Here is a 16,959-nt window from a genome sequence, read left to right as displayed (position 1 = left end):
GGGACATGGGCGGGGCTGAGGCGCTTCTCCTTTCCCCTCCATTCTTAGTGGGGCGGCAGGGCTGGAGAGACCTCCGGGGAGCACAGTCGCCAGTCCAGCACGGAGACCCACCTGGCGGAGAAAAAAAAAAATAAAGAAAAAAAAAACTGCGCCTCACACTTGCCAGGATTGCCAAATATTTCCGAAAAATACACCTGCTATTTATGGCATGTGGCTTGTAACTTTACTCCTGCTGTACTCTCTTCAAGAAGGTAAGACAAATGAAATGTCATTTTATTGCGTGTTTAGTGTGATAGTTTCTAAGTTCATCCATTTGTTGTCAGTGCTTTGAAAGGGGATTGAGGCGTCGATGCGTCGTCGCATGCTTTCTAATTAAGACGGAGAAATGACGCTCTTTTTTTTACCCAAATAGAAATGACAGCTGAAAATGTGGATATTCTCAAGAAAGTGCGCATGAAAAGTGTGTTTTTTGTGTGTGAGTGTACGTGTGCTTTCGATCTTATAGGGCCCCGCAACGCCTGGATTGTTTTTCGCATTACCAGTAAGGATATGAATATGTAAAATGGCTGAATGGGGAGAATGAGGTGCAAATACAGCGAGAGGCTGAGGGAGAAGTGAAAACATGCAAATCATGCAAATGTATCAATGCACCCTCTCCATCGCAACGAATTCACTCCAAATGTTGCAATCTTTTAACTTTGGACCATGCAGCCTTTGTGATTTCTCATGTTTATTTCCCCCCCCCCTCGTCGTGCACATTTTGCTAATTGCAGCTGTTTTGATAGGGCCGTGTTAAAACTCCACCACAAAGCCAGTCATTTTCAACATGATTATTTTAGATAGATTTTTTGTGTGGAATTAGTGGCAATTTGTCACGATTAGTAATTTGATCAACAAAAGGCCTCTCCTTGACAACGGCCCTGTTAGTTAAATAGGTCGAAACCCGCAGAAAGGCCCTAATTGGTGCAATTAGTCGCTTCAACATTGCAGGGTTGAAATTGATGTATAAAAGCAAAATACGACGCGTGTGTTCCAATACAATGTTCTTCAATATAAAGCAAATCTCTGCTTTATAATAGTCATGAATCGAAAATGACAGAAATTAACTCCACAGCCAGGCCTAAGAAATAAAAAAACAAGTTACGTCCTCTCTGCAAACGAAAAATAAATCTATTTTGAATTCATACAATTAGCCACTAAGGCCACTCATTCCCTGCCTGATTATTATTATTCTTTTCTTAAAGTCACTATGGCAAATGTCCTCTTTTATTTATTTATGAACTTATGAAGGACGAATTAATGAAGCCATAGTGTGTCTATATGTGCATGTTTAGCATACGCAAATGAGGGTGTCCACAGGCGTGGGGGGCCAGATTGCAGACTTGCCCGGTCATGTTCCTCACTAATGGCGCACCTGGACCCCTCAGACGTGTTCGCGCGCGTGCCGGGACGTGCGCCCCTTGCTCCCTGTGTGTGTGTGTGTGCGCGCGCGCGCGCGTGTGTATTACGGAGGAGGAGGGGAAGAGGACGGGGACACCCCTGTTTGTTGTAAACAGTTGGCCACAACGCATTTGTATACAGCGGAAGGAAAAGTTTTCATCCGTTGATTTCATTAATGGCTTTTTTAAATCGAAAACACTGAGACTATATGAGTGGGAGGGGAAAAATGGCGGAAGCAGGCACGCGCTGGTGTACTACAGGGAGTCATTATCGAACAATTGGTGAAAGGGCCGACTCAATTACAACACAATGCCGGTCATTGAACACTCATTTAAAATATTCCACCAAATTGAAGGCTTTTATTCCGATGTTCTAGTTGGTCATTTCAAAGCACGGAACGAATAAGAAGCAGTTTGATGTATAGAGAGGCCTGCTGAGCCCTGCTGGCCTTCCCCCATTACAACGTGAGGCGTTCAAGTTAAACGGAAATGTGAAGCAATAAGGTGATCCTTCACCCTGGCACATTCGAGTCCTCCCCATATGCAGCTCAACCTCCACAAATAGAAATATGCTAAATTCGCCCGCCCTTCCTGCAGTCCAATTCCCAGTGCTGTCTTTGCAAGGCTGCACAATTAAAGCTGCAATGTGAGCAGTAGGCACCGCTCAATGACAGAGCTGTAGGCGCCACTGGGGTGACATTATTAAGCAGGCCTCAAATCTGTCATGTTTTACCTTTTAATCTTACATATGCAAAATTGTTGAGACGATGAAACCATTAATACAGATTGAAAATGAGAGCAGTCAGTATGTAGGCAATATGACTGATGATTATAAGGGCCTCACTTATCTTAACTTTTAAAGGCCGTGTGTTCAGCATTAATGACCCTAGGCAACCAAAATCACTCGCTGTATCCTACTTTTGTTGCTGCAAAGTTGGAGGTGGCAGACTATAGTGTGTCACTGCAGGCATTCATCACCCACAAGTCAATGAGTAATCACACAAGTAACATGAACTGCTGATGCAAAACTCCAAATCCGACGCGCTGGTCGAGCTGCACGTTTTTTTTTTTGTTTTTTTTTGCGAAGATGCATTCTGTAAATGTCAAATCTCGGAAACAAGTCGTTGTTTTTGTTCGATCTCCCTCTCCATCGCTCCCTCCCGCCGTAGCTTCCTCCTCTCGCAGCAACTCCCCTCCCTCTCTTTCCCTCATCACTAGGCAGAATTAAAGGCTGGGGGGAGGGGCAGTTTATGCAGACTGTGCTGGGACTTGTGATCCACAGATTTGATATTCACATTAGGAGAGAAACTGGCTGCTTTGATGTGAGGGGGAGCAGGTCCCAGGGGACTGCTGAAGTAGCACAGTTTTTTTTTTCTTTTTTTTTTTTTTTTTTACTGACACAGCACAGGCCAGGGGGAAGGAGGGTGTTGGCGGTGGTGGGTGGGGCGGGTTGCAGATTGCTGGGGACAGGGTGTACAGAAAGACACTAGATGGGGAGCTGCCGATACCCCTCCGTTGATTAGATCTACCCCAACCTCTCCCCCTCCTACTTCTCCTTCTACCGTCCACCTACTTACACGAGACCCCTGAGGATTACATCGAAGCTTACACCTACCTTATCTCCCTGCATCCCACCAATATTCAATTCACACCCCTTATGGCAGTATCCACCCACTTTGCCCTCCTCCCCGCGCTGCAGGTTTCCACACAAGAGCTATATTCTTTAGAAGTCACCGCTAAAACATCCACAGAGAGGGCAGTAAAAGCGAGAACATGACATTGACCTAACATTTTTGAAAAAGTTTCATGTGCCTCGGTTTTCGTACGCCCCGGTTTTCTTAAGCTCTCCTTTTCAACTAAATTTACGGTGGAACCTCAGTTAGCGTACATGTGGTTAGTGTGTATTTTGGTTAACGTTGAAAATTTGTGCCAATATTTTGTGTTGTTTAAGTATTTTTATCACAAAACGTCCTTGTTAGTATCTTGCTAACACATGGAAACAGGAACCGTAAGTCAATTCCATTGCCCGTCTATGGTGTCATCAATGGTTGACTATATAGTTATTTGCAAGCTAACGTAGTTACGCCACAATTCTCAAATGTTAACACAAAACATGTTTTTATCGTTTTACATATGCATAAAACAATTGTAAGTGCATATAAATGACAAATGATAAATGAACATTTAAGGTTATTTTTTACTGTTAATGAAGACGTGATTGTGGACAAAGACACTGTGGCAGTGAGATGAACGTGCACACCACCTTCATGTTTTGCCATAAGTTATTTCTTGAATTCAAAGGTGTTTCTCACCTTCTTTATCAAAACGCTGGAACTTGCAACTTTCTTTGGCCCCATTTTGGATCATTTTGCAGCCATGATCAAAAGAAAAGGATAGACTTGAGGTGATGAACACTACTGAATTGAATAAATAACTCATGGCAAAACACGAAGGTGGTGTCTGTGTTGTCGCTGCCACATCGTGTCTTTGTGTCACATCACGTTTTAAATGAAAGTAAAAGTAAACCTAAATGTTCATTTATACCTTTCATTCATGTACAGTATATGCGTTTATATGCATTTTGAATTGACTATAAAACTATAATTGGTAAAACTATAACATGTTTTTCGTAACAATTTTAGTTTTCAGAACAGATTAATTGGATTTACATGATTTCTTATGAGAGAAATTGATATGGAGAGTCGGACCTTCTGGAATGGATTAACAATACCAATCAAGGTTCCACTTTATTGCCAAAAATATGTCTCGTTTGTCGTACACTCTGTCATTGTAAAGCCAAACATTGTGCCTAACAATAGGCATTCATTTCATTTTATTTCTTAAACAGGGGGAATTGTAAGCAACAGTTGTGTTACAATTAACAGGGCCTGACTCAGTTTAAAAAGTTCTTGTTCGGCAGCACGAAAAAAGAAAAATCACAAGAGGTGCACACAAGACGATGACGACGACAACAAAAAAACACTCCTGCATCACATCCACACAGAGGTCTGTCCGGGACCAGGTCCGTGTGCACACGTATTATACCATGGAATCGAGTGCCCAAGCAAAGAATCCTACGTGGTGGTGTCTTAGTCTTGTGGTGTTATTAATACACTGTGTGAGTCCAACTGTGCTTCTAACGTGTCTTTATTGCAAAACGTGCCTGTTCGCCTGCTCTCAACTCCCACTCAAAAGTCTGTGTCCAACTCTGTTGCCGTTGTATGACGTCATCACTGGTTGACTGAAGTGTCTGCCTTTTATACGAGTATGGCGGCAAAATAGTCCCTGTGTGGCCAAAGAAAGTGGCAGCACTTTGGTAAAGAAAGTGAGACACAATTGAATTCAAGAACTGACTCATAGTGCGATCCGTGTGTGTGATTCGGTTTGTCAAATTTTTGCTAAAAGTTTGTACACTGTCTTCGTTTTCATACAATATTGCACGTAACAGACTAGTCTGCGTTAGCTCTGTATTGTATCGCTCCGCAAAATCGAGTCCTCAATCAAAGCACTAAATGTGTTGCTGACTCGCTGTCTGTGCATTTTTGGAGTGGGACTGCTAAAAATAACCCACCACGGGGCCAAAGAAAGTTGGCAATGCCATCAATTTGATAAAAAAGGTGAGAAACAGTATCGAATTAGATCTCGACAAGGTGTAAGGGAAGTCCATATCAACAGTTCTGTTGATGTCGCATTTATAATTATTTCACATTGTTTTCTGCATGTACACTTTTTTTTTTAAATATTTTATTAATATTTTTGTTATCTGGTACAGATTAGTTGGCGTTACATGATTTCCTATGGGAAAAATTGCTTAGGTTTTTGTAGAACCTTTGGGAACTAAACTGACGTGCCATTGTATATGAAAAGAATATTGTGTCTGAAACAGTTTGGATTTACATGATTTCTTATGGTAAAAATAGTTTGTTTTCATACTTTTTGGTTTTGGAAAGACCCTTTGGAACAGATTAACCACAAAAAAACGGGGTACCACTGTACAGACAATAACACCTACAATGACGCAGACCTGCAAAACTGCTGTAATATGCATGCCAGACCACTAGTTGGCGATGCGCACCAATGCTTTGTCAACTTAGACAAATCTTTCATTGAAATGTTTGCATTTCATGTTCTGAAATGCTGTTGTCAAGTAAACCAACAGCTAAAACAACACAGTTTCTGTTTTCACTTGGGAAAAAAAAAACAATCTCATGTAAACGACCCCGACGTTATTTGGTAATGAAGCTGATTTTGAAAAGGGAGAGCACATACAGTACTTGGACAGCTGTAGTTGGCTTCCATGACACATCTCAATCAAGTTGAGTTGTGCCCTGTTCCTCTAGCCAGCTTTATCATCAAATCAAATGAAGGATGAAGATAGTGGATACCATGTGGTATTACACCTCTGGTTGGCCATGGGGGTGCGACAATATGTATATATGTTGAAACATTGGTGGCTCTGGGGTTTGTTTATCTCCTCATCCCTGTTATAGTTGAGTGCTGTGTGTACACACACACACACACACACACACGCACACACATCGCAGAGAGGCGTAGATCAGCTGCATTATGCATGCTGAAACCTTGCATAGGTTATGACTTCTACCTCTACGACATACATATTCATGCAGTGTTCTGGCAGGATGTATAAAATAGTGGCTGCGGCTCTGACAGACCAAGCAGTAGCTCCAGCAGTATGGCGCTCCCTCTCTGACTCACTTTGAGTACAGCTGATGAAGCCTCCTGAGTGCAGGTGAGCATAGTGACTGTCCACATGCTGCTAAGATGACAAGCATTTTGTCACCAGAGGAGAGAACACTTTGGTGCAGAACTTCAGCATTTTTACCTCAGTTTAGCTCAACGGTTGTGGAGTGATGAGGTATAGGACAACAACAGAACTTTTTTCACTTTTGTTTAGGTCGGCAGATTAGGCAGAGGTAAAAGTAGATCATCTGAATGGAAAAGTCTGTACAGTTGAACAATTTTCCTCCTATTGATACACTTTTACACAAGATTGTGTTAGAGATAGATGTGAGGTGTGCGGCGTAACCATATCTGATAACAGATGCACAGCGCATAGGTGTTTGTGCATTTGGTATTGGGTTGAATTAGCATCTGCCACACCATTAGGTACACCTGTACAAAAATACTTAATAAAAATAATAGTGCTCAATTTTCAGTGGCACTCTCAGAGAGGTATTGATTTAACATGTACAGAATGTTTAGGATCATATTTGTGGTTTGCAGTGATGTCATACTGAATGGTATTTCTGATACACAGTGGTACCTTTTTGTTTTTTGTTAATTTGCTCCAAAAGGTCAAATGAAAACTGAAAAGATCAGATGAAAACTGAGGCAATTTTTCCCATAGGAAAATGTTTCTTTCAAACATATTGTGCAAAAGCAAACTAATTCAGGTGTACCTGCTTACGAGCGTTCCAAATTAGGCTCATCAAATGGTTCGATGCTGCTCAGAAAGAGAAAACCATTTATCAGAAATTACACTTAATGTATTTAAAAGAAAAAGAAAAGCAAAGACAGTGTGAATGGCTGAAAACCCATGTGAAGTACTACGTCCTACCAGAACCAGGTCTTACTGCACTGTTCTCCAGCAGTTCAAGGATCGAGTCCAGCCACCCCATAAATCACAAGTGCTCTAGTAAGCCTAGTGATTTACCGAGAACTAAATGAGTCATTCAGCCACACGTACCATTCTCCTGAGTACGTTTGTTTTATGATTATCTTGTGATTATCTTGTCTAATGGAGGCTAAGTTTTTTTTAAAGTTGATTATATGCAGAAGGGTTGCCGCCCTTGAACTGAGACCTCACTTGAGCAGTGCGGTAGAGGTATGTGCTGTACATGGCCGAGTCTGAAATACTACGGACTATTTTGTTACGCGCAATATTGTACGAAAACCGAGACACTGTACGAAAACCAAGGTATCATCAGATGTAAGTAGCCAAAATATTCAAAGGAAAAACGAATCACATGAAAATAAAAAAAGAGGTCTGACTATATTGCTTATCAAGACGGCCAATATTACAAGCACAGTGGCACCTCAGGTTTTGTTATTAATAAGTTCCAAAAAGTCCAACGAAAACAGAAATGTAGGAAAAGTAGGTTTTCCCATTGGAAAATTATGTAAATCCAATTAATTGTTTTTTAAAAAAAATATTGTTTTACTTGCGGAAAACAATGTGAAATAATTATACATGAGGAATGAAATGGATAAATGAACATTTAACATCACTTTTATCTTGTTGGGAAGACAGAGAGGAGCGGAGAGGGGAGACAGAGGAGGAGATCCACACCAACAACAAATTCTCGACTTATTCTATTGTTTGTGATCTGTTTTGTTTACCCCTTTCACAACATCATCTTCCTTGATTTCTTATTTTTTTCACCAGGATGGGACTTACTGTTGATGGGGCAAACTGACTAGTTTGTGCAACATTCTCATTTGAGTTTGACACATGAATGTGCCTTACAGGATACCTTTATATTGTGCCAACTAAGTATCGTGAGAGTCAGTGTTGGGAGTGTCATCCAAGATGGCTGAATAAACAAGCAATGGTGGGAGTATCATCCGTCCACGTATGCATTAATACCACAAGATTCAGTGTGTTAAAAGTATAAAATACAAGTTTTCTACGCGCAATATTGTACCATAACCCGAGACAGTGAATCTTGTTTTTTTGATTAATTGGGTATTCGGTAAGGCACTACACGAACCAAATCAATAGACACTAACACAAACAGTTAGCGTTTTGGTGTACAACATATCAGAAAAGAGGCAAAAATGTTGATCAGTGTTCACCAAAGTCAAAGCCGGTGTGTGTGAATTCTTGCTTTGCCTAAAACACAAAGATAATGAGTCTGCTTTCACAACTATAGACTTTATTAAATAACGACCTGTGTCAGTTACACGATGCTCAAAGCCATTTCAGATGAGCATGGAGAACATGTGCCATTGCTGACATTGTCATCATGCTCTCCATGTCTCTGAGGTGCACTTTGACCTGCTGTTCAAGTCAGGTCAACTGAATGACAGCTCCTTGACACACACTTACCTCCATATAAATAATAATCTGACGACTGTTCACACTTACTGAATCGGCACCCGAGCTGCTGTGTTTCTCCTCCAAGCCATGTCAATGTTCTGGTTACTTGCACTGTGCACATGTGTGAGACACTTTGACCAATGTGCATGTTCGTCACTATAAGGGTTTAAATTTAGATTTTTCACCCGGTTACTGTAGTCTTTTATGTTGCTGCTGCATTGTTTTGTTAATTTTTTTTGTATGGTTTTGAGCACAGCTTTCACATGCCAATGCCATCATGACAACACACGGTCCTCCTCCCAGTGTGACAGAGTTGCGTGTTATGCGCCTGTGGTGAGTGCATGTTTGCGTCACCTGCTCTTGACAGACCGAGTGGTGGGAGTTTGCTCTGATCCCACTTCTATTCCACTTCCCGGTCCATCAGTCCTCGGTGCTCCCCAGCCCCCCTTGTGCCCAGGCCCCCGGGGCATATAATCTACTGTCAGAGCCCTACCCTTCCCCATGAAGCTCTCAGGGTGACCCCCGCACTCCTCCACTTTAGTCCTGTCCCCCCATTGGGAGATTATAGATATTGCAATCTTTAATATGGGCTTTATGCTCAGGGGCCATTATCAGTAATCTGCAGTGGGGGGAGGAGTCTGACCTGGATTTTTCAGCCCACCACTGGACTGCTAGACACATTTCATATACCATCTGTAACATTCTGTACTGTACGTTATCAATCTCAAGCTTAGCCGTACTCTCACTTACGTGTACGTTTCACTTCTTTGTTGTTTCACTTTCACCCCACATAGAAAGTTTAGCGCACCATCTTTGTCCCCCACCAAATCAAGAGCTTCGTACCGGCACAATGACAGTGTTGAAGATCTATAAGCTTCACTTGTGTTGAGCAGGTGTTTAACCCATTTTCTTATAGTGCATCCATTTTTAGCTTCCATAGATTTATTTGGGTTAAATCATAACCGAGCGGACATTTTTACAGCAACTACCTTCAACTTTTATGTTCCTCGCATTAATCTCATACAGACAGACTTTTATGTATCTGGAATAAATGAAAGTGTCTGGTATAAAAGCACTGTTAGACTATATTAACTGTAGTCTACTGAGAGAATAAAGTGATGATATTATTATATACAAAACAAGCAGTATGTAGCGATTATGTCAGCGTTGGATTGTCCGCCAGCAGTGAGGATTAATCGGGGAAAAAAGCTCAACGAACCAACATAACTGATTCATTTGAATTATGTAAACCTTTCAAAAAATATGAGTGTATCCTTGCCAATATACTGCAGTGAAATTAAAGGATGAGCACATGGCAGGACAATCAGACGTCCACACTGCTACTTTTTTCTTCTTTAATCTTGACTATGATGACCCCAAATTACCAAGACCACCCCTTCCCCCGTCTCTATCTCCCCTCTCAGTCTCCGTTCTCTGCATGTGTTTAATCTGACAGCCAATGAAGAGTATTCCTGTATGTGTGGTATCTGTCCTTGTGTGTGTGTGTGTGTGTGTGTGTGTGTGTGTGTGTGTGTGTGTGTGTGTGTTAAATATGTAAGGAGATTAAAAAGACTTAAATCTCTGCGTCTGGCATAGAAATTCCAATCACATAACCTATCATCAGTGTTCTCTCGCTTCCTCTTTGTTTGTGTATGTGTACAACTGTACGGAGGTAGCAGGCTCCTCCCCCTGCGATCCACCTAAACCGCCACAGGCTTTAGCCTAAATCCCTGGCTTTCGGCATCACATGACTGATGTTTGCAGCTGGACATTTGACATACATTTGTTATGATTATTTTGCAATACATTTGAAGGGCATTCACACTCTTGAAATGCTTTTAGCGACATTATCACCTGCACCTCGGCCTGATTCCGTGTTGTATGTTTGCCCCTGCAGTACACAGTGAGGATGTGGGCTCTACCAGGCTGTACTTTGTGAATGCCTCCCTGCAGAGGGTAACCTACTCCAGCTCGGTGGGGGTGTCCCTACCCTGTCCAGCAGGGGGCACCCCCAGTGCCATTCTGCGCTGGTACCTGGCCACCGGCGACGACATCTACGACGTGCCCCACATCCGCCACGTGTACGCCAATGGCACCCTGCAACTGTACCCCTTCTCGCCCTCCGCCTACAACAGCTACATCCACGACAACGACTATTTCTGCACTGCCGAGAACCAGGCGGGCAAGATCCGTAGCCCCAACATCCGAATCAAAGCTGGTGAGTTGGTCGGATGTGGAGTTGGGAGGAGGGAGGATGAGTCATTAGACAAAGTAAGACAAGATCTGCATGATGGAGGGGAAAATAAGGTCAAAATGAAACTGCCTGATGAGGAGTGGATTGGCAGCAGAAAAAAAAAAAAGGCCAACCCACACACAGGATCACCTGCCTTAAAATAGCCCGTCTGAACCTGAACAGCAATTGACCTGGAAGACGCTATTCAGAGCGGACTCAGACACACACATTATACGGCTACAACCCCTCTAGCTCCATCTGCACTGCCGAGTGGCACCGTGCTGTCTAAGGCATGAAAGCCGTAACGCAACACACCCTGCAGCACATAACATAATAACTTGCACCTCCGGTGTGCTTTTTTCACGTCAGATGTAAAAAAAACCAAACAGATTTGATTGTACTCACCAAAATAACTTTTGTTTTTGGTGTTTGCAGGAGAGATTTATTGCAGGTCACAGAGCGAATGAATGAGCAGTGATAGGAAGTTCTGACCAGAAGATACCTCGGTTGCCGCCATTTATTCCCGTTTCTGTTCTCCCTCTCCGCCCATGTTCTTCAAACGGTCCTCCTGTGTCACACTAAATATAGCCACAACACACTTCTTTAATTATCTCTCATTAACAACCCTAATTGGTGCTTTTCATTGATTAGACTGTGTGATGTTGCTTTAATAAGCCAGACCTCATCTTTTGTAAAATAGTGCATTTGGGGGTTTGGAGTCCTTCGGTTGGAGAACAAGCTCAGATACATGAGACTGAAATTACTAAAGAAATAGTAACCTCACATCACCACCAGAGTAAATCTGGATGATACAGTAGTTGCACTGCGTCTGTTCTCTGTGGTTCATTCAGGCCAGCCGCTCCCTCCCCATCCCCCTCCCCTCCTGCCGTCAACATCTGCTTTCATATTCTGCCTCCCAACACCGACCTGAACTAATACTCATATTCATTCTAATACTAATACTAGCGCCAAGTTGCGGATTTGAGCCAGGACCCTGAGCTGCATGCCAGCCGGGTGCTGCCTTCATTCCCACATGACCCAAAAGCCTGGCGGCAGGAGACGAGGGATTAGCGTGAACCTAACATCCTGTAGCCAGCGGCCTGTGTTGGGCCCCGGCGTCTCTTGAAGTACTTGCAGAAGTTGTTGTATTGTTTTTGGGCTCAGACCTACAGGGTTGCGCAGGGTTCAGCAAAAAATTTGAGTTACCATTTTCTTGCTTAGAATTGACATGAGAATGTCTCACAAATTCCAATTAAAGTCCAGGAATTTGAATAGAGGTGCAAACAAGAGGTAGAATCGTGCTTTACATCTACAATCATGCTTTACACTATCTTCCATACATGACTGTTTTAAATATTATTTCTATGAACATCATGTACACATTATTTTTGAATTATAACAAAGTGTTTCATTGACAATTAGGAATAAAAGCATCTTTTATAAAACCAATCCTGTAATCATGATGTTTCAGATTATGGAAAATGGTCAAGAATTTTTAGTATTTAAGCCAAATTTCATTTAATTAGATTTTGTTTGAACTTTCAATTCAATATCTTGTGTGGTGGAGCCAATATCATTATAATTCCAATTCTTCTAATGAATTTAATTAAAATCCAAATGCCACATGCCATGTTCAGGGCCATTCATGCTGTTTTTATTATCATCATCGTTATTATTATTAGACTCCCCACTGTCTTGTCCTGCTTTCGAGAAACTTCCAATGGTCATTTTTCATGGGAGGTCCAAGAAGGACAGTGGATGGGGGGATTTTTTGTTGTTGTTTTCATAGAAATGAACAGAGACGGAATAAGCCATCAAATCTGAAAAGGGCATGCTTGCTCACTGCACAAAACATTCATGCATGTAATAAAAACAGGTCAAATAAAAAGTCAGTGAATTAATGCAAGTGAAGGATGATAGCTAGTGTGCCTCGCCAGGGTCAGGGTGAGTTGATTCCACTCCCCTGGCTGGCTGGCTCGTTGGGAGCTGGTGAGAGTGAGGAGGAAGTATCAGCTGAGTGTTTGTGTAAAATGACAGCGTATATATATAAAAAAGTAGATATATAGAAATTAGATAACATGTTAGTGTGAATTAACATCCTTGTTTTGGTGCTTCCTTTTTGCAATTCCATTACAACATGAGCATATCCCTTTCCGTGATTGACTGGAACTGAAATAGCAGTTCCTTAGCAACCTTCATGTACATCCAAAGCGTACGAGACTTTACTAATGAGCTCATTGTCATTCAACACTGTGTTAAAAACTGCGTCACTTACAAAAAAAAAAAAAAGAGACTCATGTTTCAAGGGATCTCTTCTTAAAAGTTTGGGACAAAATGTTGATTCCATGCCCTACTTGAACAAGAGGTGATTATCTTGTCTAATGGAGGCTTGCTCAATTTATGTAGAGAGCAGGGCATGCATTAGACCTGTTCAAACAAAATTCAAAAGCTGGCAAGTCTTTTCCAGTAAATATAGGATGTGCAAAGTGCAGTGGAAATTGATGAAAGAACTCTGTGTTAATGGGGTGTTTTTAATGATGTAAACATAAGTACATCATTATTTTATTCTCAGAGCAAAAAAAAATGTTGAACCTCTCCATTATTTAACGCTCAATGTTGCGACGGCAGTGTTTTCAACAATGAAATGTTTTCTGCATTTTGTTGTTTGATCTGTATCTCGTGTTTTTTTCTAATCTGACTTAGAGAAAACGTTTTAGTTAACCAGAGTATTGTGTGTGTATAGTTTTCAGGGAGCCCTACACGGTGCGGGTGGCAGACCAGCGCTCGATGCGGGGCAACGTAGCCGTGTTCAAGTGCCTCATCCCCACAGCCGTGCAGGAGTACGTCAGCGTCGTGTCCTGGGAGAGAGACACGGTCTCCATCATCCCAGGTAGGACATATAAGATGATGGATGTGTTGCATGCCACGTTCAGGACTTAGCATTTCTTTTATCTAGTTCAGTGACAATCACAATGGGACTCTCTTTCAGTGGGTCGTGGGTCTTAATCTTGCGCTTCTGAAGTGGATTTTTTTATGCAGCGGGGTATCATCTATTAATGCTCCTCTGTAGTGCTATTTGAAACCCACTGTCATAGAAGACAGCCAGCGTTTGTTCGCAGTCTACTAATGTGCGAGTTCCGTCTCTTGTTGAGCCTTAGAATGTGTTTGACTGTAAGTATTTAATGCTTTTAACTAGGAGCGTCACAAGACGAGATGATATACGAGATTGGGTCGAGACGAGATTTTACTTTGAAACAAAGTACAATAAAAAAATATATAATTTGCTTTCTATTATTTGACACTCTCCTGCACTCTATGTGCCAGCGGCCCCACATCCACCCACCGAGACAAAAAGACTGCATGACTAACAAAACGGCTCACGTCATTCATGCCGTTTTTCTGTGGAACAAACGCGCCAATGTGCTGAAACCAATGCACAGAATGAACGCTCTTCCTGCCTATTGGGAGGGGAGAGGCGAGGAAAACGGACACGCACGCACATGGCGATATACATGGCAAATTATTGAGTTCATTTTCATTTATTGTGTGATTAATTAATTTATTATCGTCCCAGGCCTAGTGCCCACAAGGCAAGTTTTTTTTCTGGTCATGTTTTAATCTCACGAAATCTTGTGCACAAGATTTTGTGACACCCCTACTTTTTACAGTACAGCAACAGACCCGACAGTGATAAGCAAATTTCCGTGAAGTAGGATTCCTTATTTATAAATCCAATACTTTTGTTGTTGGAGCATAGAAAACCAGCTAACGACTTTCTAAATACAGTTTTGAGCATTATTAAAGCCCTCTAGACATGAAATAGCACCCCTATAGTCACCTTTACGCTCTTATTACCCAATATCGTAGACATAATAAGAGAAAATAAGCCATTTAAGACATAAAGCAGACTCAGGTGTGTGTGTTGTAGTAAATGTGTTCCGGTGGCGCAGTCTGCAAGTGACGTCGGTGGTTCAGAGTTGACTTTTGACTCTTGGCCTGGGTTGCGCCCTCAACAGTAGCCCAGGTTTTTATTAGGGATTATTGTGCTTGTTGTGAGTTAACTTGCAATAAAAGTCTATTGTTCCGGCGATAGTCTGGTGCTTGTGTGTCTCAGTAACATGACTGACCAGTAACACTGCATGGCTTTGACCTTGACTTTGGCTGTGTGTTGACTGCTTTATGTTTTTATTTGAGTTAATTTAGCCATTTTTATGCTTGAATATGCTTAATTTAGACAAGAAATATGTAAAATGTGCTTGAATATGTTTTTTTAAAAACTAATAGGCCGCATTCAACCACAAAACAGCGTAATTAATTTAGTACAGCCGTGAAATTTGTCTTGTTAGTTAATTGTCATATTTGGAGGTGTGTGAAATCGCTAATGGTGATGGCTACCACATATGTGGGATTTTCAATGTAAATCAGCATTGCGCTAGCGCGTTTTGTTTAAATGTGTTAAATTTATGTTCAACGTCAGAAATTGTATTTTGTATCGTATATAGTAGTTAAAATTGACATGTATGTTGCCAGTTCAGTATGTACCCCGCCTCTCGCTCGAAGACAGCTGGGATAGACTCCAGCATACTCGCAACCCTAGTGAGGGCAAGCGCGATAGAAAATGGATGGATGGATTTTTCCGTGTGTTCAGCTTTGTAGTGTTTATTGAGAACCTGTTATCTGTCTAATGCGCTAGCAATAGACCGAAGTCAGCTACGTTATGTCGCCCGTTTTGTGATGTCATCTACTGACTCTCAAAACATTTTAACACAAAACATGTTTTCTTAGTTTTACAATTATAGTTTTACATGCATAAAACAATTCTAAATGCATACTAATGACAAATAAAAGAGACAAATTCCCAAAGATGCGATGTGGTAACGAGATCAACCACCACCCCCTTCCTGTTTTCCCATTAACAATTTTATTAATCCAATAGTGTTGCTAACCTTCTTTGTCAAAATTATGGCACTTGCAACCCTCTTTGGCTCCATTTTTGGTTACTGAGGTGAGAAACACCGTAGAATTCAAGAAATAACTCATGGCAAAACAGGAAGGTGGTGGTGGTTGGTCTTGCTATCACATCGTGTCTTTGGGAACAATCATCAAGAATTCTTCAATGAAGGTAAAAGTACCTTTTTAAATCTTCATGTATCCCTTTCATTCATCATTTATATGCATTTGTAATTATTAAAACTATAAATATAAAACTATTAAAAATGTGTTTTGTGTAAACATTCTTAGCTTTCTGTAACAAATTGGATTAGCATTTTGTCTTATGGGAAAAATTGTTAACGGTTAATGTAATTTTCGGTTAGAGTCAGGCCTTCCTTAACAAATTAATTACGCTAACCAAGGTTCCACTGTACCTCAAATTTAAACGGCACTGTCTTTTCATTAAATATGAGATAGTTGAGTTGAAAAATGTCCACGCTTCATTAAGGGATGATAGTGGGTCCCACAGCCAAACCAGTTGAGTACCACTGATCGGTTTTGATGTTTGACCAAATCCTTCATTTGTTCTGTCCTTCTGTCTGCTCACTGTTCTGGATCACTGATCTGGCCTTCCTCCTCCTTTTAGCTCACCCCCATCTCCTTTTGGCAGACTTTTCCATTTCTCAGATATCATCGGGTTTATAGTGCATACGATACAAATCCAAATTCTGACGTTAACTGTCATTGACATCCCATTGCGATGGACACCACAGTCCCACAGTTGTCTTCATCAGGTCTTACTATGGTGTCCTTGAGGGAGGGGGCTACAATTAGAGACAGTGGATGTCAATAGCAAAGTGTCCTCACATTCATCTTCATTAACCTCATTTGTGTGTGTTAGAGTGCACACGAGGCAGAAGAAGAACCGTGGTGTCAAGTATTATGTCTTTTGTTCCCCGCGTTATGTGTATTTTATGATCTGGTCACTGCTGTATTTTGTGCGCTATAGCTCTTGAATAATGTTGGAGAAATATGAGGGAAGGATAGGGAAAATGAAGCAAGGAGGGTAGTAGGGCAAGAATGGCCTCAGGTTCTGGCAGATGGTGTTTTATGTCTTATGTATGCAAAACAGGCAGACATTGTATCACACATACACAGGCATCAAGGTTGCAGTCATTTATTTTGGAGCGGTCCAGGAGTTTTTACACAATCCATAAAGAGCAAGATTAATTGCATATCTACAATGTATTCCGTTTGGATCGCTTTTTTTTAGGTTGACTTCACACGGTTCCTTA

The 16,959-nt window shown here is 41.5% G+C and overlaps 1 protein-coding gene across 1 annotated transcript in view; it reads left to right on the top strand.

The window, feature by feature from the left end:
* LOC129169576 (cell adhesion molecule DSCAML1-like) overlaps positions 1 to 16,959 on the top strand; it is a 69,207-nt gene continuing 52,248 nt past the window's right edge. Inside the window, exons 1-3 of the mRNA XM_054756119.1 lie at positions 1 to 251; positions 10,397 to 10,717; positions 13,476 to 13,622. Coding sequence (XP_054612094.1) covers positions 209 to 251; positions 10,397 to 10,717; positions 13,476 to 13,622 — 511 coding nt within the window. The 5' untranslated portion in view covers positions 1 to 208. The remainder of the gene's footprint in view (positions 252 to 10,396; positions 10,718 to 13,475; positions 13,623 to 16,959) is intronic.

This window comes from Dunckerocampus dactyliophorus, chromosome 16, assembly GCF_027744805.1.
Source record: "Dunckerocampus dactyliophorus isolate RoL2022-P2 chromosome 16, RoL_Ddac_1.1, whole genome shotgun sequence".
Taxonomy (NCBI): Eukaryota; Metazoa; Chordata; class Actinopteri; order Syngnathiformes; family Syngnathidae; genus Dunckerocampus; species Dunckerocampus dactyliophorus.
This window is presented reverse-complemented; position numbering and strand designations above follow the sequence as displayed.